Source organism: Pararge aegeria, chromosome 19, assembly GCF_905163445.1.
Source record: "Pararge aegeria chromosome 19, ilParAegt1.1, whole genome shotgun sequence".
NCBI lineage: Eukaryota > Metazoa > Arthropoda > Insecta > Lepidoptera > Nymphalidae > Pararge > Pararge aegeria.
This window is the reverse complement of record NC_053198.1, coordinates 4,448,834-4,474,040: the sequence shown is the minus strand read 5'-3', so window position 1 is coordinate 4,474,040 and position 25,207 is coordinate 4,448,834. Positions and strand designations below refer to the sequence as shown.

Below are 25,207 nucleotides of genomic sequence, written 5' to 3'. Positions count from 1 at the left end.
CTTTTATTTAAAAAATAATTAACAACTATAAAATCATTCAAGAAAAACATTTTTACTCATCCTTTTGGCTGAACCACCAGCCTACGAAACCAGTGCTACGTAAAGTCACATTTTGTCTTACTACGTAACCAGTTACGTACAAACAACATTTCGTCTTACTACGTAACCAGTTACGTACAAGGAACATTTTGTTTTACTACGTAAGCCGCTACGTGCGAATATATTTTGTCGTACGAAACCGATTGTGCTACGTAGCCAGTATCTTAAAAGAAATAGTTATATTATAATCTAGGATCTTATAGTCGCTCATTTGCTATATAATTTGTCCACGTAGTACTTCTATTCGCTCGCTTTGTTAATTTCTCAAATAGTAGTAAAGTAGTTTACGTCAGACTCTTGAGTTTCAGTCTGTCTTCAAGTATAGCAAAAGTTTAACATTGTGCCGAACCCACAACATAGGATATGGGGTAGTGTTGCCAGGTCACCTAACCTAAAAGCCGGACCGACGAGCCAGTTTCGCCGGACATTTGGGTATAAAGGCAGGACACCCTACATTATTGTGGATTTTGTGACTCAGTATTAATAGGGACGGCAAATAGTTTGTAAAATTAAGCCTCGTCCACGCTCGGCGCTTACTCGTTTGCGAAATTAAAAATGCCGGACAAGCCGGACATCGCTTATTTTGGCCGGACACGCAATTAAAAAAGCCTTAGTATGACCTGCTTCATCCGTAGGCCTGGCGACGACTAGGTACTAGATAAATAAGGTAGGGTAGGGGGGTAGGGGAAAGAAATGTATAAAAGGCAACACATTTGGCAAATTTTTCGGTTAACAAATATTGATTGTAAAGTCAACATCTCCTGAGGATGCTCCGGTTTCGTAGCGAAACGTGCGTAGAGGGTACATTGCCGAAGATCTGTTTGGTGTGGAGTATAAGGATTGAAGAAATTTTAAATTACACTATACAGATTCTCCTGCTTTTCGCGGACTATAGTAAATTATTAATTGCTTCTATCCGTATTGGATAGAAGCAATAATTTACTATAGTACGGGCAAGAAGTTCTAAGCTACATAAATGCGATCGTTGGTCGCTATGATGTTCCCCGGAGCAGATCGCAGCGCCATCTGCAAGCCCAAACGCGGCGAGCTACCAGCTGAGCGACGAGCGGCCGGATCGTCTATTTGGCGGTAGCTGAAAAAAAATTACATACTTATACAACGTGTAAATGAAAACCGAAATAATACTTCAGAGGCTTTAGATTATTTACTGTCTCTGAAACTTATCTGAAACCGAAACACTAATAGTTTTTGAGTAAACTAAAAATGCCATAGTGTTTACTGAAAGAAATCAGATACAGCCCTAATATCACATGCAAATGTAAAATCAAGTTACTCTTAACACTATTAGGTACGCTTCGTGTAGCGGAGATAGGTACTATGCACGTGTTGGTCTTTTACCTTCAACAGGGTTGTCATAAGTAAGAACAAGAAATGGTAATAAATTAGTGACATCTGCATATCGTCTGCGAAAGGTGCAGAAGTAATTTGTGGGATTGAGTATACTTACGCTTTTATAACATAATTCCTAAAGTAATTTTCGACCTACCAATGCATAAGTTTAAAGAATGTGTTAAAACATTTATAACAGCGAGGTTACTATACAATTGATGAATTTCTTAATGACAAGGTTGCTTGGAAGCATCCAGTTCCGCTTTCATCTCTCACAAGATAGAAAAATGAATTTTAAAATGTAAAATGTAAATTGTTGATGTTGGAAAAGAGCAACTGCTGAGTTTCTTGCCGGCTTCTTCTCGGTAGAATCTGGCTTCCGGTCTGAACCGGTGGTAGAGTCACTACACACAGACAGAGTGCTTATATTAGGCCTAATTGAAATAAATGAATTTAAGCACTTAGAATGTTATGTGAATTAGTTTTTATGGAAAAATAAATATCTTCTTTTGATTTAATATTTTTACAGGGTTACTCCTTATGAAATATACTTATGCTCTCTTGCAAACCAACAGTACCTATTTCGTAATTCCGTTACACGTTGTATATTAGAAGTAAGGTCAAATACAATTGTCACCACCCCTGCTCCCGCGGGTTTCTTTACAAGGCGACTAAGGTAATGTAACGGAGAATGGGCAGAATGTGAGTTCAGAATGTACTTACTATTCTATTCTCAAATTTTAGAAAAGATAACTTAACTATGATAAGCTGCCAGATTCGACTGCCCTATACTGTGCCACTGTGTGAAAGTAGCAAACGGGCGAGTATAGTATAGTTTATTGCTATTTAATTTTTATTATTTAAACTAATCAATACTAACTCAGTGTTTAAGGAAAAATTGTTACTAATATGGATGGTAACGTCTGAAATAATTTTTTTTTTCTTTATTTACCAAGAGCACTAAAAAATTGCATATTACGCGTTTTTAAACATAGCACACACACAAAAACTTGGACTGATATGCACGTTAATTACAAGTGCACACAGCATTGGCAAAGCGTCGTGTAAACTTAATTTGACAAAAAATTTAACTCACTAACATAAGTGTTCGGTGAGTTTTTTTCTAAAAGCTGTTTGCGAGTCATGGAAGATATCGATGCCAGGTATCTTTTTAGATAACTCGTTGTATTTCGCACAAATACGTATTATAGTAGCTGGTTTTCAAGGCTTTTTTTGAAATGATTATGATTGAGTTCAGAATTATGATTATTATTTTGTATCACTCATGCGGGGAAAGTAGTATCTTGACGCTCGCTGTTGCGGTTGAAAAAGAACCGTTTAAAATTATTCTTGGCACACGCAAATTGAGGTTGACGCGTCTGACAGTTTAATTTAATAAATAATTAAATTAAAATTAGTTTAAAAACTTTCCCCGCATGAGTAATACAAAATAGTATGTGCAACAAGTGCGACATCGATTGCCCACGAAAGCGAAGTTGAACGCACGAGAGAAGCGAGTGCGGTCACTCGCTTGAGTGGGTAACTGACAACTTTTCGCACTAGTTGCACAATATACTAATAACTTACGTTTTCAAAGTTTCCAACGGCTCTACCTTTTCATTGCGAACGCCAGTTTCTGGGTCGATTGTGGTTAAGATGCATCTGCAAAAATATTTCACTTTCGTTTATATACTTACTAATATTTTTCATTTAAATTTTCCTTTAACTTGTCTTTATTATATTTTATATTCGTATCTATTATAATACCATAGAAAGACAATTTATTCATCAATATAACAAGTATCTACGCACAAAATAAGCAAAATTCGAAAAAAACATACATGTAAAATGCCAAATTGTCCTGCCGGTGTACCGACACTATGAAATCGAGCAGACTATACTATGAAACTGGAACTCCTATACATGTTATTTTTTTTATCTATCAACAACTAATATGTTGATAAAGAAATAAACAAATAAATGTAGGTATAGGAGAGAATGAGATTAAAATAAAATTACACAAGCTTGGTAAAAATTAATAAACTTTGCTTTTATCCTAATATTTCCTGATATTAGGATAAATGTAAAGTCCTCTATGTCCTCTCCCGTTTTTGCGGCGCTTGCGTTTGAGACTCTTGGCCTTGGTGTCTTCGGACACGAAATTTTTTTTTAACATCGTGTCCCAAAAATCGGTCCTTACGTCTGGTGACCCAACTGCGACAAGCGGTGAGCCGGCGCTTATTTAGCCCAACGGCTAAGTCTAGCAATTCCAAGAGGCAATACCGCCAGCATTTTGGGTACCTTGCCCATAAGTAAACAGTTAGACGGCTTATATTTATTGTAGATATTAATTTTAGATTGTAATTATTATTTCCCTAGAAAAACATATTTTTCTATTTCTAGGCTATTTTTTAGAACTACACAATTTATACTTTTTACTAACCTGAAGCAAGGTTTAATTATTTCAAACACGTTGTCTCCAATTTTAACAAACTTCCAGTTGTCTTCGTCGTAAGCTTTTGCGCCAGACAACACGAAGTTGGGGCGGAAGTTTCGCGGCGTCACCTTACAATCGCTGACTCTGCTGGTGAGGTCTTCTACCGACGCTTCGTTTATAAGGTTGTAAGGAACCTCATCTGGGAGAGCACCCTTGAAAATATACATCGGTTTAAATTCAAATTCAAATACAAATCTTTATTGGCGTGATTGCAGGCAATTCCAATTTAATAAATTGTATCTAATAATAGAACATTACATGATCCGTGCTGCAATCTGCCACTCTATGGCATCCAAATTATAATAACACCTTAATAAAATCATTTTTCCATTTTTATACAAATATCAGAAAATTAGGGTAACAACAATAGATAAAGAAAAAAATGACAACTTAAAATTAAATAATATAATATGAAGTAAATCAAAATATAAACCTAGAAACACAACTATTTAAACCTTTAATTCAATTACTGAATTTAGACGTAGAAGATAAAGATGTTAAAATAATGACGGTGCATAGTCAGTACATATTTGAAAATTTAATTTATGTGCATAAAAATATAACAAAATTTAAAAAGAAAATGGACTTTGACATGTTCAATAAGTTCAAAGTTTATATAAAACGTAAGCTTACAGAAAAATCCTATTATAGCGTTAAGGATAACTTAAACGATAAAAAAGCATGGGTTTCAATTGCTCTAACTTCATAGCGTAATATAAATTTACTGTGAATTGGTGATAACAAAAAAAAATACTTGGCTAAGTGTAAAAGTGCCACCTATGGGCCTTTAATGCCACCTTTACTTGAATAAAGATATTTTTGAAAATTGAAAGTAACTAATAACCGCCTGGTTATGTAGATATACCCCTCAAGTACATACCGTGTCGTTCTTCGTGAACTTATACAGTTGGTTAGTGTTTGCTCTTAGGCTGCGACTTTCAGGACTGGCGTAGTACACAAGTCTGAAGTTTAACGAAGATCTATCCAGCAATCTGTAAAGTTTGATAAATTATTATCATACACGAGTATATAGGTTCTAGGATGATAAAGGAATAACGCTATAATAGGATTTTTCTGTAAGCTTACGTTTTATATAAACTTTTTATCAATTCAAAGGATGTCTCAGTGACCTAGATTTGGAATACCGTAATACAATATTTCAGAGCCTATTTGTGTGTTCAATTAATTTAATAAAAAATAACAAATGATCTATATACGTGTTACCGAATTACGAAATAAATTTGAAGGCTGCATGAGTATATTTCATAAGGAATCACCCTGTAAAAATATTCAATCAATAGATTCATATTTATTTTTTCATACAAACGAATTCAAAACATTCCAAGTGTTTGCTTATGAAACATTCAGTCTTCCAAGGGTTAACTGACCTCACCTTCAAATTAATTAGATTCAGTTTTGTTTAATTAATAAATAAAAAAATGTACTGCTTATTAGTTTTGCAACGTTTATTTGCTAGGCCTTTATTGTTATAGGTACTATTCTTACTTATGAAAGCAAACACTTGGAATGTTTTGAATTCCCTATTGGAGATAAAAGACCGACACGTTCATATTACCTACGTTACTCGACGCGTACCTAATAAAGTGACAGGAGTCATGTTAGAGCTGTATCGGATTTATTTCAGTAAAAACTATGGCAGTGATTTACTCAAAAACTATTAGGTTTTCGGTTTCACAGAAAGTCTGAGAGATATATGTACCTCCAAAGTCTGTAAAATATTACGGTTCGGTTGTCATTTACGCGTTATATTGAATACAAATTCAATAAAATAAAATGTATGTTACATAACAATAAAATTTATAACTAAACTAATTTCTGTAAAGGTAATTCCCGAGCCAGGCTGATTATTTGCGCAAAAAATTAGCCCGCCCTTCTATCCACTGCCACTGCGGCAATCAATCGCGGTGTAATGTAAAGATTATTTATATTTAATTTTAGTTCTTAATTTTATATATCCACCTTAAAAGTCTTACCTAGAAAACCATTCGCTCGCCTCCCACCCGCAGTCGTATACTGGTACAGAGACACCCCACACCACTGCCGTTTTCGGAGATTGCGTAGCTTTTACCTATATGCAGATTTACAGTTCAAATGTCTGCCAGTATCAGTAAGCAAATATGTGGAAAGGTACCTATACCTTTAAAAAAATAACATTAAGTCTTCCAAGGGCTACAAAGACACGGCGTAACTTCGAAATAGATAGGTATGCAGTCACACTTTAACTGACCTCACCTTCAAATTAATTAGATTCAGTTTTTTTTAAATTAATAAATAAAAAAATGTACTGCTTATTATATTTGCAACGTTTATTTGCTAGGCCTTTATTGTTATAAAGAATGAATACACTTTTATTGTACACCAAACAAACAAAAAGTAGTTACAAAGATATAAATACAAATCAAGAGAGTACAATTTGGGGGCCTTATCGCTACATAGCGATTTCTTCCAGGCAACCAATGGCGTAAAAGGAAAAAAAACATAGAAAAGAGGTAGGTGGTGCAATAATAAAGATTAAAAAAATTATACAAATATATAAATATAAATAAAATATATATATATATAAAAAACTATAATATATATATATAAATATATTACATATAAATACAAATAAAATATATAACATAAATATCTATATAAATATATTACATATAACATCCCCAATTAGTATGAAATACATAAAGAATTCAAATTACACACTTAAAATGATTCGCTTCAGCGTTGTTCGGCTGAAAGAGACAAATATATACTATTCTAGTATTTTTCCACGTATAATAAATATTATTATATATAGGTTTATGCATGTTTATCTGCAACACAGTACAGTTAAATGCACCACCTACCTCTCTTCTTGAGCTGTTGTTAACGCCTTTGGTTGCCTGGAAGAGATCGCTATGTAGCGATAAGGCCGCCAAATCGTATACCTTTTGTTAAATTTTTACTTTTAATTTGTTATGTTTATGTGGTGTACAATAAAAGTGTATTTATACATTCATTCATTCATTCATTCATTATTATTAAATTTGCTGTTCCTATTTGGGGTAGAAATATAACGGTATATGCAATAAAATAAAGTGTAACAGATCGATTTCCAACATCATCATTACCGGCCATCTACAGTACACGGGTCTCCTCCCACAATGAGAAAGGATTAATACCGTAGTTCACTACGCTGGCCCAGTGCAGATTGGACTCCACACACCTTTGAGAACATTATGTAGAACTCTTAGGCATTGAGGTTCCCTCACGATGTTTCCTTCACCACCGATTCCTATACTTTCATTAAATATATAAAGAGCATGTTTTAGGAGTAAAAGTTTTTTTGTCCGCAATTTAATAATGCAACAAAAACAAGTTTCTGTATGTTCGGCTAGTCTTTGGGACAGTTTCACCATTTTGACGAATTTGTAGTGTGTGCAATCACATATATTACGTGCTTACGTGCCTTGGAAACATGAACCCCTTTTATTGTGAATCCGATAAAAAGAAGATGAATCCAAATCGGCTCACCTCAGCCAAGTCTACACTGACTGGTTCCATGTCTGCATGTTTCAGGGTGAGCACTGAACTGGGGTAGGGTGCAGTTCGTATCTCAGGCTGAACTAGCAGCAGTTCTGGGTATGCTCTTGCTGTGATAAAGTTGTACTTGTCATCTACTACCATTAAAATACTGAAAAAAATGGTTGTCTGTTAAGTCGGCTTACGAACGATAATTTGACTTGATAACGTGCGTACGAGTAGAAGAGAGATAGTTGCGTCACAAGCCGATCGTAACTCTATCGCTTGCTCCGCGGTCTCTCTTGCACGACCGGCTCAGGCCGAACGTGACAATGAGTCGTGCTTTTAGTGTATTAAGCCGGCGTTCATTGATATAATAAAACGTTCATCATCATATCACTCACTCATCAGGCACGGGTCTCCTCCCACAATGAGAAGGGGTTAAGGCTATAGCCCAGTGCGGATTGGTGGTGGAATAAGACGTTATCACGTCAAAAATATTCGAATAACGTTTAATTCACCGTTGAAAAACTACTTAAAATCACATTTATCATGTGTGTGCGTATAAACCTGCATGTGAATTATTGTTATACCTACTGTTCTTGTAATTTTAGTACCTAGTTAAATTAAAATGGCGAGATACAGCCTTGCAAAGCGCGAATCCAAGACGCGAATCCTACCAGCAGACACTAAAGTTTATATTTGGATGTAATGAAAATGAGAGACCACGATCTATTGTCTATGACGAGACCAAGGTTTTTTACAGAAGCACTCGGAACCAGATTGGTGCAGTTAAAAGGTATAGAAATTTACCTTAGCTAACTGTTGACGGCTGCCTATAATGATAACCTGAGACTTATAAGGATTTACGCAAAGTCCACGATGAATTGTCCAGTTTAGATATTGTGCAGGTCATTATTACCTTATTACGTAACTTAAATATTGCTTCAGAAACATTGAGCGAACGGGCAGCGACATAAACTTGTAAATCATCAGCATAAAGATGAAAAACTAGAAGAGAGGACCTTGTAAACAGAGTTTAAAAAATTGCAAAGAGGAGAGGAGAAACTACGCCGCCTTGAGGGACATCAGCATTAAGTGAAGAAAAAGTGAAGATATTAAAAGATTCCGTGACAAAACATTTATTTTTATAAATACATAAAAACATAAATACCGATCTCGCAGCCATCCATCGTTTAACCCCAGCACAGTAGTCACAGCTTGATTTAAAATAATCGGAGCGCAAGATTTGATTGGGTACGCGTAAAGGTCTTTTAGGAAGCCAACTTCTATCCACTCTGTTGGTAGTTTAGGCTCCCTTGCCTTCTTGTAGAGGTAAGCACAGTATGCACCGCCTAGCACACTGGCAGTAGCTACCGCTGCAGTAACCAATGAACCTGGAATTTGAAATTATAGAATTTTTATACACACCTTTTTTGACGACTGGATTGTTCTTGCCGAACCCAGGTACTTTTCCATGTTTATTTTCCCTGTACTATTTACTGAAATTTACTATATGCAACAATTATTTTGATACATAAACTACTTTTCAAGTTTTACATACACAAGTCATGATTTAAAGAAAATGATTATGAATACAAATACAATTGTCAACCCTAACAGGAATAATTCAATTCTTGTTTATGGCTTTTTTGCAAACTGGGCACAAGGTCTTGTAGATGGAGAAGGCACGAAGGAGATTGATCGTTGAAACTAATGAAACGTTAAATTTGAATAAAATAATGATTTATAATTGCATTGAAACTTTTACCCAGAACTCCCTTTCCGACTAGCCTTGTTTATGGTATTATAAATTAATTTAGACTACTGTGTAGCTTTGCCAGCTGTTGCGCCGGCATTAATCGTAGTATGTAGGTAGCCGTACGGTTAATATTTTTTATTTATTTCTTGGTTTTATAAGACATGTTCTTTGTACTCCAGAATGCAATCTTTCTCTGTAATGCTATTATTGAGCCGTGTAACATATACTAAAAACAAAAGCTATTGCGAACTAGACGGCGGATTGGCGCAGTTTGCAGCGACCCTACTTTCGGAGCCCAAGGCCGTGGGTTCGATTCCCACTACTGGAAAATGTTTGTGTGATGAGCATGAATGTTTTTCGGTGTCTGGGTGTTTATATGTATTTTCTAAGTATTTATGTATATAATTCATAAAAATATTCATCAGGCATCTTAGTACCCATAACACAAGCTACGCTTGCTTTGGGGCTAGATGGCGATGTATGTATTGTCGTAGTATATTTATTATTATTATTTATTTATTTATTAGTTACATACTACGATATACGCGCAACAGCTGAAAAAGCTACACAATAGACTAAATTAATTTATAATACCATAAACAAGGTACCTTTTATTTTCCTGGTATAAAAAGTAACCCACTACAAGTGTACATCTCCGGAATGCAAGCTATATCTGCTGAGTGTGCTGCTTCATCAAAATTAGTGCATAGGCTGAGCCAAAACATAGGCAACAAACACAGAAACATTTTTAGAATACCAATCATATCGAGATATAATGGCATTATTACAACTAAGTGTTTTGAAATTTATTTTCTCTAAAATATTAATCTCTTAATTATCAAAGTGCATCATATATAGTTGGCGCATGGTGAGCGCTGTGAATTTAAGTAGGAGGTCCCGGGTTCGATTCCCGGCGGGGGCAAGAGCAGAGTGCATTTAGGTACCTACTTACCTATACCTATACTCATTTCAAAGCCAAAGTCAAAAATATTTTTATTCAAGTAGGCCCATACTATATAGCCTACTATTCCTACTTTGTACAGGAAGCACACCCCGACAGCGGACTCGTAGAAAGTTTTGTAGGGCCTATGAAACCTCGGTTCAAGATTTATGTCTTTTTCGACCGTCTAAAACGTGCGAAATTTGGGTGCGCGCCGCTCTCGCGCGTGCGGGTGTCGTGCAGTCGCTTATGTGAAAATTTTGTATTTATTTATTTATTATTTTTTATAGGTGGTACTGCACCAATGTACGCATCAAAATGCGTACATTACATGAGAGACAGAGATGATGGCGATAACCATATTCGTGAACTTAAAACTAAAGCTACGAGGGTTTCAAATGCGTCCTGGTCTAAGAAAAGCCCACAACAAACTTAGCCGGGTGTTTTTTTTAATATCACAATCTCACATTGTCATTTAAAACTATTAGAAGAGCAACCTGGTTAGAGCAATTATTATTCACACCCAAGCTCTCAATTTTGAATTTCAATTTGAATTTTGAATTTGATATTTGAATTGCATCCATGCGTTTACATAGTCATGAGGCCTGTCAGGTGAGGGCATAGCAATAACAAACAGTTTGACCCTTATAACTATTACAAATACACAATTTCAGGATTCTAATTAGTGTTAGTAGAAATATATATCAGGTGTTAGAATAATTAGTTATCTACTATCAGGTTAATAAATCTATTTTAATATTAAATAATTGCTCAGCCAATTGTTTTGTCATTAAATTATGTTAAAAATTACTGTGGTATGTCATGAAAATAAATTGAAATAAGACGATTATTTAATATTATATAACATAGTATTAGTAAACATTTATTATTTCCTATTATCTACTTTTAAAATATAAACCCGATTAGATAATGCATGTCGTGATTTTGAGGTCTATAAAGTTAGAAACTCATGGATATTGTAGAAACATTTTTGTAATAACCATTCTTTGATTTTCCTCTTAAAATGGATGTCATTGTTTTCTTCCCTAATGATATTCGGTATTTTATTATAAATTATGATAGATCTGAGATATGGACTACTTCGACCAACTATTTTAAGTTTTATACCAAGGAAGTGCAAGCTTCGTTTTATGTCGGGCGCTTGTCATGTTTTTATACAGGTGCTTGTATTTCCGTACAAATAGGGCTGTCTCCAGTTAGATGGAGGTTAGGGTTAATATCTTTTTCCCTATGAAGTGCGGTTTACAACTTTTAACGTTTTTAACGTTTTATTACGTAGTCCTTATACTTCAAAAAAAAAACATGCCAGTATCTAAATATCGTAGTCCTTTATACTATAATAGGACTTTTCTATAAGCTAACCTTTAATACAAACTTTGTACTTTTTAAGAGACATTGTTGCAATGCCTGTATTCCGCTCTGAAGGGCGGTGTAGTTACAGGCACATGTAGCCACAGAATTAAGATAACACAGAAACCAGTACACGACTAATATTGAAGCATCAAAACCACTACATTTTAGTACTGTTTCTCGAACAGGCGGTTAGTCAATTTATAATATTAACTGTCAACTGGACAGTAATTATTATTAAAATTAAGCTTAGTTATTTATTTTATATTAATTAGGCGTATAGCAATACGCCGCGAAAAGCAGGAGAATCTGTATGGTGTAATTTATAAGTACAATGTTGACTTAACAATACTTCAATATCTCCTGAGGGTGCTCCGGTTTCGGAGCGAAACATGCGTAGAGGGTACATTGTACATTGCCACTGATCTGTTTGGTGTGGAGTATAAAAGGATTGAAGAAATTATAAATTACACAATACAGATTATCCTGCTTTTCGCGGAGTATATTCAGTATGTTCCCTCTTTGTTTGTTTGTTTCGCCTTTTTTTTAACTAGATTTTTGTCTTAGTTACATGAAAGGGTGGGCTACTTTTTATCCTAGGAAAACGAACGGTTCGCAGGGCATTTGTAAGAAATCTAAATAAACGCGAACGAAGACAGCGGGCAACAGCATGTTATTGCTGTAAAAAAACTTATTAAAAGTAATGTGTGCATATACAGAATTTTAATTCCAGAATTTTTATAAAACAAAAGACTACAAAGTTAGACCTAATTTTGTAATTTTTCTATTTTACTCAATCGTGTATATAGCGGATTTTTTAGAAATAGAAAATATGACCATATAATTGTTTCGCTTTACAGAATAGTTTAGGTTATTAATAGTTTAAGTATTTTCAAACTTATTTAACAGCACTCAGCGCCTCAAAGGTATGTCGGTTTACGGATTATCAGGGTTTGATTCCTGGTTTAACCAGAAATTGTTATATATAACAAATGACTAAGTATGAAACTTCAAGATACGCGCGTCATTGTGAGTAATCGACACAGCTACTAACTCATGCTCTACCATTATACGTAGGAAGATAAAGAGGTATCGGCGCTTCATTCTCCAATGTAAGGGCTATGTACCCACGAAATGCATTTTGTGACGTCATTCTTACACTACTTCACACAAATAATGTCAATTACTTACTCGTTACATTCACCTCTCATAGAGTAACATAGTGTTAGGTTAGGTTAAACAGAAAAATAAAAATGTAGGTGTTTTAAAATAGTCTTACAATTTACGTTTACTATATTTTATGGAAGGACCGCAAGAATGAAGTTAAGATAAGCGTGGTGATATTATAATAAAAAGTTATAATGATGATGTCACGGTTAATGCATATTACTAGGACGATACATAAAAAAGGATGCTTATATTATATTAAGGTATATATAAAAATACACCTTCATGAACGAAAATGAATAGAATACAGACCAAAGATTTAAAAAAAATTAAAAAATTCATCGTGTGATATAGCAGAAATCTAACAAGTTAATGTGAAAAGCCATAAATAACAAGAAAAAAATAATTCTAAAACACACCTTTAGAACTCATTTTTTGAATAAAAAATGTGGATATCTCTTACTCGGCACTCAGATACACAGATACTGTAGTATAACGCGTATTTTCATTGGTCGATTACAATGTGTAAACAAACACAGAGGCACCAATATCGCCATTGCTATAGCCAAGTTATCACAGTGGAGGAAAATGTTTGTCAGAGTCTTGGCCCATACGTGTACCAATACATCCGAGCATTTGGCGATCATCGTAACCTTGCACACGTTATTATTTTCTGTGTGACCTTGTGCGCGATAAGCACCTGAATTAATCTCAGGAATTAATGAGTAAACAAGAATCTGTGTTGGGATCAGGGTATGAATCATCAAAAATGTAAAGGTATAAAATAATAATTATCTTTCTCTTATGTAATAGTTTTTTATTTTTGTGGTCAGTAGAGGACATTTTAAAACGACTTGAGATATAGGACCTATTAAGAACATTATTTATAGGCTAATGACCTTTATTAAATTAATAGCATCATATAACATATTAGATCACAGCACAACGACCTGTAGGTCATAGATCAGCAACATTCTCTTTCCTACCACAGACAAGGTACATTAAAAAATGTGTAAAAGGAATATACTGACCAAATTGAAATTGATGCAAAAGACGTAAATATAAAACGTACAAGATTAGCACTAAACACACAAAAATGAATTGTGATGTAAAACATACAATACGGGTCGTGTAATGTCGGTGTTCTGCTGGTGCGTAGTCATGTAGTCGTAAAATATTACCATCTCCATAAGTACCTTTATGATTAAAAGTTTATATTTCAACTTTTTTATAATGTAGTAAGAGACGTAAATATCATAAAGAAATATGTTACAGCTGAATAATGGTATAGATAGTAATTAAAATAATTTAAACATTTCGTTCTTAGCTTTTTATTAACACCATATTTGTACCTAATTAATAATTAAAAATAATTACATTTTACGCGGCGTAAATAGGGTCGTTGAGTGATATAATTCCACCGGGTGCCGATCGTAACGCCATCTGCATACCCAAACAGGGCGCGTTACCTTCCGAACGACGTATTGCAGGATCGGCGTTTTGTCGGTAGCTGAAAAAAAATTATGTGCCTATTTTAGACAACAAATAACGAATATTAAATAACGGCCTTAAAATACTATACTAATAATGCATACAGGTAGCTTGCATATCGTGCTCATTCACCATATCATGAAAAAAGGAAAATAGAAGCTACTAAGTTAGATATTATGTACAATTTACCGCATAATGCGTAAAAGATTGCGATTTTATAAGAAGCATATTTTCGCGATAAAACTGTATGAAAGTCTATTAATTGCTTTTTAGTAATAGTTGTTGAGCAGAATTTAGTGTTATTTTCTTTATGATGTATTATAAACACAATTTACAACAATGGCTTAAGTGCCATACTAGTATCGACTTAATACCGATAGTAACGTATAAAATAAAACAGGTCCGTTATTTTCCTAGACATTGAAATTAGATTATATTAGACTGAAAAAGGCCACCAAATCGACATGGATAATATTCCAGCGGAGTGTACACGTCTGTTATTATGTTAACTAGAAGATTACTTCGCAAAAATTAATACAAAAGAAAATAAAAATAATACAAACGTTTTCAATGTTTGCAACGGTTCCATTTCTGAATGACGAACGCCATTTTCGGGTGATATTGTAGTTAACACACATCTACGTAAAAATAAAAAGATATATATAATTAGTACGGTGACCTAGTTAACCAATCCGCACTAGGCTAGCGTGTTGGTTTACCATTTGCATTTGTCAGCAATGACAGATGTAAACTAATCGCAAATCTTATTTGAAAATAACAGGTCACCACCGGCTAATTACTTAGCTGACTGGAAGCAGCTTCTATACGGCATTTTATTGAGAACCGCACTGTGGTGGTTGAAAGGTAACTAATGCGCCACCGAAGCCAAAGTGAATCTGAGTCGATATGAAATCCCAATATTCCCAAATTGACCTATGTCGAGATTCGAACTCAGCATCTGAGACAATTAAAACATTTACTATAACCAAAGATATCACAGCACGTCAATGAACTTATGGTTTGTACCTAAAACATGGTTTGATTATTTCAAAAACGTTTTTTCTAATTTTTATAAACTTCCAATTGTCTTCTTCGTAAGGCTTAGCGCCGGCGAGAAAGAGGTTCGCCCGGAATTGGCGCGGGGTAACTTTATCTTGTAGTCTGGTATTTAGGTCCTCCACTGAAGCCTCGTTCATCATACTGAAGGACACTTCATCTGGGAAAGCACCCTGGAAATAATTGATAATCTTAGGTTGATTCAAATAAAAACAATTGAATAATTCAAAATATTGAAAATTCGAAAATTCGATTGTGAAAAAATGAATTAAGTAATAAGTCAATTGTTCAAGCAGGAAGACGCTATTTTCATAAATCAAATAACATCTATGAATTAAAAGCTGCAATCAAAACAAATAATTATAATTGAAGAAGACGAAACCTCGCCAGGTTACATACTAAAATAGTCACCCCTTAATGAAATTAAAATATTTTATACTTTCTTACCGTATCGTCCTTTGTGAATCTAAAGTGTTTGCTGGAATTCTTCAGCTGTCGACATTTTTGTGAGGCGTATATAACCAGTCTAAATTTAATTGCGGGCTTATTTAGCAACCTGAAAATGTCAATTTACTTGTCCAATAATTATAATTGTTAATGAATATTGTTAAACATTTTTTCAGAGATAGCAAGCACTGATATCGTGTTATATCACCATTTATAATTTAAGTTGGCGCCATGGGAGCCGAGATCACAATAATTCATTGTATATTCTTAATTCATTGGCAATTGCATTCTGTATTCACAATTCGAAATTTAGCTTTAGGCGAGGATTTACTCAGCTCTAGAAAGTGAGTAAGACTAACTTATATCGATTATACGAGTGGTTTTCGTTCTTACATTCAATGCTTACTCATTTTAAGTATATAAAAGAATTTTCGTGCAAAATTTAGGTTTTCATAAAAGCATCGGGTTCCGGATGTAAATTTAGTGAGATTATTTGGAATCAATAGAGTGAAATAGTGAGTGGAAAGTAAACATGGAATTATAGCTTCAGAACTGACACATCTTTGCTGAACTGATGTTCGATGTCACAAGAGGTCGACGAGTCATTTCATCTGCATTTTTTGTACCAAGGTGATAGGGACGTATTTGCATAAGTACAATTAGGGTATACCTGCAAAACCAGTCACTGGCCTCGCGTCCACAATCAAGGACTGGCACTGTAACTCCCCACACTCGAGCGGTTTCAGTTTTTTGTGAAGCTACTACCTAAAATTATTTATTAGTTATCCTTAGCTCGAATATATAATTAAATTCTATGCGTAACTCAAAGTCGTGTAGCAACTGTTTAATTCCATGACGCCTAACGTACAAAATAGTATTATCTTACAGTCAAACTAAGTCGCTACTGCTGACACAAGTTGGACGCTTTTGCTTCGCCTTGCCTTTATGAACATAATCCAAAAGAGGAAAAAAAAATTACACATATATACCTTCGCTAAGTCGATAGTGATGATTTAAATTGCATTGTGTTTCAGCGTAAGGAAAGAGTCGTGTATTGTAGGCTGAACTAACAGTAATTCTGGGTACACCCGTCCAGTAATAAAGTTGTTTTTGTCATCTACTACCATGAGGACTCTGTAAAATTATTTTACTCTTACAGAATTACCGATTGCCGCTGCACATTGCTAGGCTTTAGACTCATTTGGCCAATTGTTTGTGGCTGTATGTCCGCTAGCTATCTCGTATCTTCTCTAAGCTCGATGCAAATGCATAGATTATGTATGTATTGGCTAGATGACTCTGAGCCGCTATGACGCAGACGTGTCAGTAGTGTCTCCAAATGTGAGTAGACAGCGGTTTGCAACTCCGAGCGAAAGATTCCTCAAAACGTTTGAAGCATGGAGTTACAAAATTTTGGTAATCACCTCGCTCTTATTACAAATAGCCTGTACCCCAGTTCCAGTCGTGGCCCATTTATAGGTTGAATTGGAAACGAGTGTTAAAACAGATTGTTTGCGCGCATTTAATCATTAGGTAAACAGTTGGATGTCTTATATTTTTTTTGTATATATAATTTTAATTATTATCTATCCTCTCTGTAGTTTAGCGACAGGGCAAAAATCAACTTGAAAGTGATTATTGGTGTCGAAATGTTCAAAATATCCTCTTCAAATTGTAATGAAACCAACTTTACAGAACACCCATCCAAATGAAAACAATGTCAAAATTATTGGTTCAGAGTTTGTGGAAATTTATGTAGAATAACAAAAAAACTCATGTAATTTCAGAAAATATTTTTGTGTCTAACTCACCATACATTTAATGTTGGTGTAAGTTATATTCTACACAGCTTGACTGAAATTTATTCACAAATACAACCTCAAGTTCACAGAGTAGTATCAAAAAAATAAAATTATAAAAAACCAGACACTGGACACTCATCACACATATATTTTCCAGTTGTGGGAATCGAACCCACGGCCTTTGACTCAGAAAGCAGGGTCGCTGTCTACTGCGCCAATCGGCCGTCAAAGCCAAAAATCAACAAAAACGACATGCTTACACATTTATGTAAACTTTGAATAACAGAGGAGTCATGGGTATACTATATTTTACATACCGATCTCGTAACCAACCATCCTTTAAACCTAGGAGTGTGCACTCGGCACTGTTTAATATAACGGGGCCGACGGATTTGATTGGATAAACGTGAAGCTCTTTAAGTGACCCCACTTCTTTCCATTAGACGGCAATTTAGGTTTTTCATAGTATCTGTAGAGTTGGTAAGTGCAATATGCACCGCCCAGCACCCCTGCTGTTACTACTGCTACAGTCACGTATGGGTATGATCCTAAAATAATGGTTATCTATTATTTTTAATTAAAACAACTGCGAGAAATATTTATGTACTGGCTGGCTAATCTATTAACAGCGTTAACCACTTGACGGATCGGTCTGAAATTTCGCACACAGATAGTTATTACAACTAAGGCATCTGCTAAGAAAGGATTTTTGAAAATTCCAACCCTTTTTTTGAAAAGAGGGTTAAATGGGGTATGAAAGTATTGCATAAAATCCTTAATTTATGAATTTATTTTTCAATTTACATATATAACTGTGGTTTTAGGTTTTCGATTAAAACTAAAGAAATACGTGTCTCACAAATAAATAAAATTCCACCCCTACAGACATCAAATAGGGGTGAAAAATTTATCTGAATGAGTAAGTGATTTTTTAAGTAATTTACGATCATATTTTGCTATTAGCAGCAAAACACTTTTATTAACCTTTGTAGTTAAAATTTACCAAATCAAAAATTGAACTAAACGTGAGCGAAGTCGCGGGCAAAAGCGTTTTTATATTTATCCATCAGATTTCGAAAGTATAGCTTTTCCTACGTTATTTGATAATACCTATTTCTATTGTTTGGTACTCTGACAATAGGTTTTTGTTTATTTGACTATACAAGTAAGCCCTTGACCTAGTTGTACGTGATTATGCTATTTAAATTGTAACGGGTTAACCTTTTGAAAAAGTTACATTTAAGCCATTCCCACCCCTAATCGGTTCTTACGGGGAATCATACCAGAACTCTAACTCGCTTTACGGGTACGTCTTTTTCGGTAGGGTGGCTAGCTAGCCACGACCGAAGTCTCCCACCAGACCAGACTAGACCAGAGAAAATTCCAAAGTGTGAATTTCAAATGGCCCATGCCGGAGAACGAACCAGGGATTTTCATATTAGATCACAGCGCTCACCCCTGCGCCCAGGAGGTCATCAAAGCAAGTACAAACATTACGAAAAATACTTAAGTAATTACAGCAGTTCGATCTAAAAATTAAAATATTGTTACCTTGATACGACGTGATTTTCCATTGGTTCCAACTAAATCCATTCATAATAAATTAATTAAATATACGTCCGATACAAATGAACAAGTGCAAAGAACAATAATATGTACTCAGTGTCAGTACTGCACAAATTTATTTTACAACAAATGAAGGTCAATGGCAATGAGGATACAAACTTCACAAGAGTATGTAAACTCTACCCATTGTTCCTTAATACAGCGTGTCGGCTCGTGCTTGATATATTGGATTTGAATCCGTCAAAACTTAACTCGAGTAGATACCTACTGACTACCTACTTACTTATTTTTAGGTTGGGATAATATATCTATGGTCGATTATTGTCTGTTTCGTGTTGTCACGTGTCATATTTTGACAGTGACAAATGTCAACGTCAACAACGTCGTCAACGTGTATTTTTGCATGGATTTTGGGTGTTTCAAATTAAGTCCACCTGAATGTGAATGTCTTAAAATGAGTAAAAAGAATTGGTTTTTATCGTAACAAGTGTACAAATCAATTGGACTGTAATTATCATAAGTAATGATATCATAAAAACAAAATTCTTAGAGTATTTCAATCATGGTTTTGTTAGGAAATGAAGAGGTAAATTTTTGAATATGTATTTGCCGAATTATTATAATTATTTTGTTTGAGGTATATAATTTAAGTTATATGTTCTCTGAGTTTCAGTTTTTGGCAGAGTTATCAAAGTTATTTCAAAAAGCTCGAGCATCAGGATCTGTAACTATGACAATGAAAAGATGTAAGTAAATTCTTTAGGAAATTATGTTTAAATAGTTATTAACCTGTGTTCAGAGATGAGACCTGTATGAAAATCTTAGCGGTGGTATGATCGAGCATTACTGCATTCCTGATGTCAACTTCACACAATAAACAAAATTTTTCTATTCTACTTGATTGGTGGTAAAATAGATTATCAATATAATTAGTGTAGATTCAATTTAGACTTCTAAAAACTTTTTTGACTATTATGATCAACATTCTGTTTGAGTTAGGATTTTGTTCCTCCTTCTCACCACAATGACTGAACTAAGTTGTATGTATTTTCGAATGGATATTGCTTTAATGTTGAGAGAAACCATCCTGAATGACTGGGTTAGCTATAATGCCCTCAAAGGTGTGTGAAGTTTACAAATATGCACTTGGCCAGCATGGTGGACTACTGCATAAACACTTCTCATTCTGTAATAGGCCTAAACCCTGTAGTTGGGAGGTAATGGGTAAGTGTTGATGGCATGCCATTCAATCATTAGGCTTCAACTCACAAGTCCAGAAAACAGATACATATTGCTTTGTATTATTTTTTACAGATGATGGTAGAACAAAACCCCATCCAAGAGATGGTACCCCAGCAGTCAAAGATCCAGAATACAAATGTCTGGTGAGAGCACAATCCCGTAGCAAAAAAATATCAACCGTCATAGAGCAAAGGGATGTTGAAAAGTTTACTATGGCATACTCAAATCTATTGAAAACAAGTGTGAATGGGCTCAAACGTTTAAAGAAGCCGAAGAAAAAGGCTATGGCTGCTCAGTAAAGTTACTATGGTCAATATAAGAGACTGAAGCAATATAATTATTAGTATTTATATTATGTGAAGTGTTGTGGGTGTTATACAGATTGTATCAAACTTCTAGCATGCTATGATCACAAATACAATATGTAATTTTTTTAATTAATATCTATTTCAGTGTGTCAAGAACTATATTCTATTCTACTATATCACTGATTGAAAGTGATTATTGTTGTTGGAATGCTCAAGATAACTTCATCAAATTGTAATACAGCAACATTACAGTATAAATAAATTGTTGGTTTGAGTTGGTGTAAATATATGTAGAATAACAAAAAACCTCATGTAATTTCAGGACACAAATTTTTGTCTCATTCAGTTAGGAAAACAAATATTATTACAACACTGAGTGTGACATAAATTTTATGATAGTGTAAGTTATATTCTACACAGCTTGACTCAAATTTATTTACTAATACAACCACATTCACAGAATAGGTTCCGCAAATTAAATTATAGAAAATTCACAAAGTAGTGAAAATGTTTGTATATATTTACCTCCCATTGAGGAATGCCAAATTTGAGTAAATAACCCAGATGGGGATGCCAATCGTTTTCAGTATTTCGGAGTTTGATCACACTAGAAGTTTGATAAAACCTGTGCAGTTAAATCTGTGTATTTCAAGTTCCATTGAATTATGCTCTTCTCTCTGTGAGATGAAGAGTTGGAATCTTACATGTAGATGGTGATTGTGATTGATTTGTGCTTTAGGGCTAAATCACATTTGCCAGTACCAACTCACAATTTATCTGTTGAATATGACTATATTGAATGATGATGTGTTCAGTTTTTCTTCCAGTTTTGTTTTAGCATTCGTATTTTTATATTAATACTGCTTTAAATGAAAACTCAATTTACGTGGGATGTTACGTCTGTATGAGAAAGTTGGCTTAGCATGTCCTAAATTAGCACCACAGATACTACAAATTTGCAGTGTAACCCTTAAAAAACATAGTGCTTAAGTACTATAATATTATAGCACAACAAATTATCAACCAAAATGCAAGGGGTTTACAAATGTGCTCTAGCAGCTCGCGTCTTAGAATGAAGTGATTGCGCGTAGGATGATTTCTTTTGCTTTGACTATGACATTAGAGTATCAAATACGAAGTCCAATAAGCTGCGTTGCATTCTGAAACTACCGACCAAGCCAACAGTCCATACTCTGAATTTTTTGTATAGTTATAAACATTTATGAAATAAATACTGCTGGTTCTCCATATTTTTTTTTATTATTCCACTAGCGTACCCAGCCCGCTTAGCCGGGCTAGATTTAGCTTTATTTAATTTAAACAATAAACTTACATCATTACATTTTTCATTTAAGTCTCATAATATATTAAATCATTTATTTCTCTCCGTATTCATTCTCTTCTATTCTCTTCTCGAGCAGGTGAAGAAAGTTGAAAGTTTCATTGAAATCGGTCCAACCGTTTCGGAGCCTATACGGAATATACCCACACACTTTCTCTTTTATATATATAGATTTATTTAGTTTATCAAACTTCCTAAACGAGTATTCAAGGCTTCTTAAAAGATTTTTTTTATACAAAAATTGAAATTTTCATAACAACATATAGTCCCAAATGCTTACAAACTTCACCATCTCATTTAGGTATTAAAACAAGGATGTTTCAGTACAATTTTATTCTTTGATCTTGTAAACATTATATCACAATATGAGACCAATATAATAAATTAAAATACAATACACATTTCATAAAGGTATTTAATTACACATTAGCAGTAACTAATGATAAAATATTAGTAAATTATAACAAGAAAATATTATTACCACAATCATTTCTAGACAGTTATTATACATTAATATAACTTTAGAATTTTCGTTTTTTGCAAATACAATACCCTTATTACACTTTAATGCAACACTGAATAAAATTTAGGCTTTGGATTAAGAGCTATATGTATTACTTTTTAAAACAAAATAGATTTAATATTTTTTATTACTTTTACAAAGTTTTGAGCTCTCATACTACTTTGGATCACAATATATGCTCAAATTTCAATACTTTCGGACCGGTGTTGAGTAGATAGTTTGCGAACTGGCAGAGAAATAATTAAATTAACATCTTGTTTATAAAGTAAGCATTCCCAATAAGGGAGCGTTCATCATTTGTTTGCATTATAGTTAGGTTATAACTAAAGCTTATATGGTTTACATATCAGGGACATAGTAATAGATTTAATATTTTTTATTACTTTTACAAAGTTAGTATGTATTTTTTTTTAATATGCACAACCTGCAGTATGTTATCCTTTTGTTTTCCTTATCCTAAGGTTGCCTGGAAGAGATCGCTACGAAGCGATAAGGCCGCCTTTTGTATACTTCTTCTGTCTGTGTTTTCTTTTATTCTTTTTTTGTATTTTTATTTGTGTGCAAATAAAGAGTATAAATAAATAAATAAATAAAGTTTTGAGCTCTCATACTACTTTGGATCACAATATATGCTCAAATTTCAATACTTTCGGACCGGTGTTGAGTAGATAGTTTGCGAACTGGCAGAGAAATAATTAAATTAACATCTTGTTTATAAAGTAAGCATTCCCAATAAGGGAGCGTTCATCATTTTTTTGCATTATAGTTAGGTTATAACTAAAGCTTATATGGTTTACATATCAGGGACATAGTAATGTATGTAATATATTCTTGAAATAAAACGATTACTACAAACTCATTTTCTAATACAATCAACTGATTTATTTATTTACAATTACATATAGTTTTTATTATCACATCAAAGTATATTATATAATAGCACCTAGCGGTTTTATCTATGATGGGCAAAAATATATTTAATCTCTATATACATGACCTTATAATTATAAACTACACAATGTTTAAAGCCTGAACCACAGATTAGCAAGCATACTGTTCATAAAGTCATACATGGTTCACAAACTTTATTACGGGTATAGTTTATGTATTAGTTATTACCCAAGCTAGCTGCAAACTGCTATATAAAAAACATAAGTTATGTAGACACAGATCATTAGTATAAAGATACTTCATAATTAAAGTAATTTACTCCTATTGCAATTTACCACACTCACAAAATTAATTTGCATATTGTTTTACAACCCGGCATGACTGCATTCGGCCATACTATTAAAGTTATAGTGATTTGATAAAAATATCAACTAAAGATTTTAAACTAAGATTTTCGTGGTTAATAAATATTTCTTAAGTAAAGCAACTGGGTCGAAATATCGACAAATCCAAAATATTATCGTCGTATGTACCCGTTGAACTATACTTAAAAAAAATATATCAACTGTCAGGTTGTGTTAAGATTTAGCATGGAAAGTGCAAACTGTCGCTTATAATGTAGGATTAGGATTAGTAAGCTCGTTAAACTGTTCTTAAACTATTAAATTGTGACAGCACTAAAGTTTAATGAATAATGTAACATAGAAAACCACTAAGAGTAGATAGAGTATTTCTTTGGTGGTCAAGTTTAACTAAAATTTTAACTAGAGAGAATTGAGAAAGATTCATCATCGCAAGCTTGATGTCCCACTGGCCACTGCCCTTCAGCCCCATTCTATTCGGAAACTTGTAACCGTTGGCTACTTGTTGGTAAAGTTAGGTTAGGTCATGTTAGGTATATGTACAAGGCTTAGTAAATATATGATATTTTATATTGTTACAAAGCCTCGAAGCAATGGCGTGCACTTCATACATGCACAAAAGCACTGCCTACCATTAAATTGATTTTTTTTGGAGGATTTTTGCTATTGCATGCAATTTTCCTGCTGTATGCATACCCTTGTGAGAAATCCAGTGCACGCCACTGTATCATATATGTATGCATCGGTGTACTCCATTCGAGATGTAATGATATAGCATAAAAGGGTATACATAAACATTGACAGTTCTTGTATGGACTTTTGATTGATTTTCAATGGGCTTCATACTAAAACGCTAAAGCACTTATGGTTTCGTTTATGCAAGTAAGGTTGTGTTAACGCCGACGAAACCTGGAGCAGATCTAATTAAAGGCAGAAATTGACTTCGAATTATGAAAATCGTTTACGGTTACAATCTGCGTACATCACGCATTGTATGAACGCTGCATCACTATTAATTTTATAAATGGTTGGTTTGTTTTTAAAGCACGCAGTAACAGATCAACGGATCGATGTGATCCCGTTCCCATTTATAACATTACTAGCGGTTTTCCGCTATTTGGTTTTTTATGTGTCATTCAATTTAGTTGAAGTTTTAAAAAAAAAATTAAGTTTTCAGTATAGCTAAGCCTTAAATGAGGGGTTTGCTGCTGTCCGCTGAGGAGTACTGTCCTCTATCTCCAACCACATTCATCAGATCTACACAAAGTTTGGGCAAAATTGAACACATATAACCTCTATAGTACAAAAATATTTTTTTAAATCGTTTATAATTTGTGGGAGTTATAATGTAAAACGTCAAACACTTTCATCCCCTCTCCCAAAAGAACCGAGCTTAATGTCGGGATAAAAAGTATCCTGTATTACTTCTAACACTTCCAAGAATATGTGTACAAATGTTTCATGAGGATCGGTTA

General features: G+C 34.0%; 3 protein-coding genes across 3 annotated transcripts; 1 reads left to right on the top strand and 2 right to left on the bottom strand.

The window, feature by feature from the left end:
• Window positions 1–80: 80 nt before the first annotated feature.
• On the bottom strand, window positions 81–13,265 carry LOC120632046 (mitochondrial amidoxime-reducing component 1-like). The gene is made up of 8 exons (XM_039901807.1): window positions 13,122–13,265; window positions 8,637–8,859; window positions 7,475–7,634; window positions 5,941–6,035; window positions 4,827–4,938; window positions 3,893–4,098; window positions 3,037–3,111; window positions 81–1,192 (listed from the first exon to the last, which is right to left on the bottom strand). The coding sequence occupies exons 1-8, from the start codon at window positions 13,132–13,134 to the stop codon at window positions 1,063–1,065; spliced, it is 1,014 nt and encodes a 337-aa protein (XP_039757741.1). The 5' UTR covers window positions 13,135–13,265; the 3' UTR covers window positions 81–1,062.
• A 752-nt stretch (window positions 13,266–14,017) lies between these two features.
• Window positions 14,018–19,182, bottom strand: LOC120632083 (mitochondrial amidoxime reducing component 2-like). Its single transcript, XM_039901867.1, is given in 9 exon segments — window positions 14,018–14,212; window positions 14,757–14,831; window positions 15,220–15,422; window positions 15,697–15,805; window positions 16,367–16,461; window positions 16,686–16,830; window positions 17,816–17,939; window positions 17,942–18,046; window positions 19,050–19,182. Coding segments are annotated over 9 exon segments (1,032 nt in total). The 5' UTR covers window positions 19,096–19,182; the 3' UTR covers window positions 14,018–14,082.
• Window positions 19,183–19,470: 288 nt separating this feature from the next.
• Window positions 19,471–21,864, top strand: LOC120632084 (signal recognition particle 14 kDa protein). The gene is made up of 3 exons (XM_039901868.1): window positions 19,471–19,650; window positions 19,738–19,810; window positions 20,379–21,864. The coding sequence occupies exons 1-3, from the start codon at window positions 19,627–19,629 to the stop codon at window positions 20,603–20,605; spliced, it is 324 nt and encodes a 107-aa protein (XP_039757802.1). The 5' UTR covers window positions 19,471–19,626; the 3' UTR covers window positions 20,606–21,864.
• Window positions 21,865–25,207: the final 3,343 nt, after the last annotated feature.

What these genes read in the sequence shown, in the direction of transcription:
- LOC120632084 (XM_039901868.1), top strand. Translation starts at nt 19,627, where the DNA reads ATGGTTTTGTTAGGAAATGAAGAG. An exon ending in TTTTGTTAGGAAATGAAGAG is followed by an intron (nt 19,651 to 19,737) that starts GTAAATTTTTGA and finishes TCTGAGTTTCAG; the next exon opens with TTTTTGGCAGAGTTATCAAA. An exon ending in AACTATGACAATGAAAAGAT is followed by an intron (nt 19,811 to 20,378) that starts GTAAGTAAATTC and finishes TATTTTTTACAG; the next exon opens with ATGATGGTAGAACAAAACCC.
- LOC120632046 (XM_039901807.1), bottom strand. An exon ending in TCAGTGTAGACTTGGCTGAG is followed by an intron (nt 6,036 to 7,474) that starts GTGAGCCGATTT and finishes ATCTGCATATAG; the next exon opens with GTAAAAGCTACGCAATCTCC. An exon ending in CCGTTGGAAACTTTGAAAAC is followed by an intron (nt 1,193 to 3,036) that starts GTAAGTTATTAG and finishes ATTTTTTTTCAG; the next exon opens with CTACCGCCAAATAGACGATC.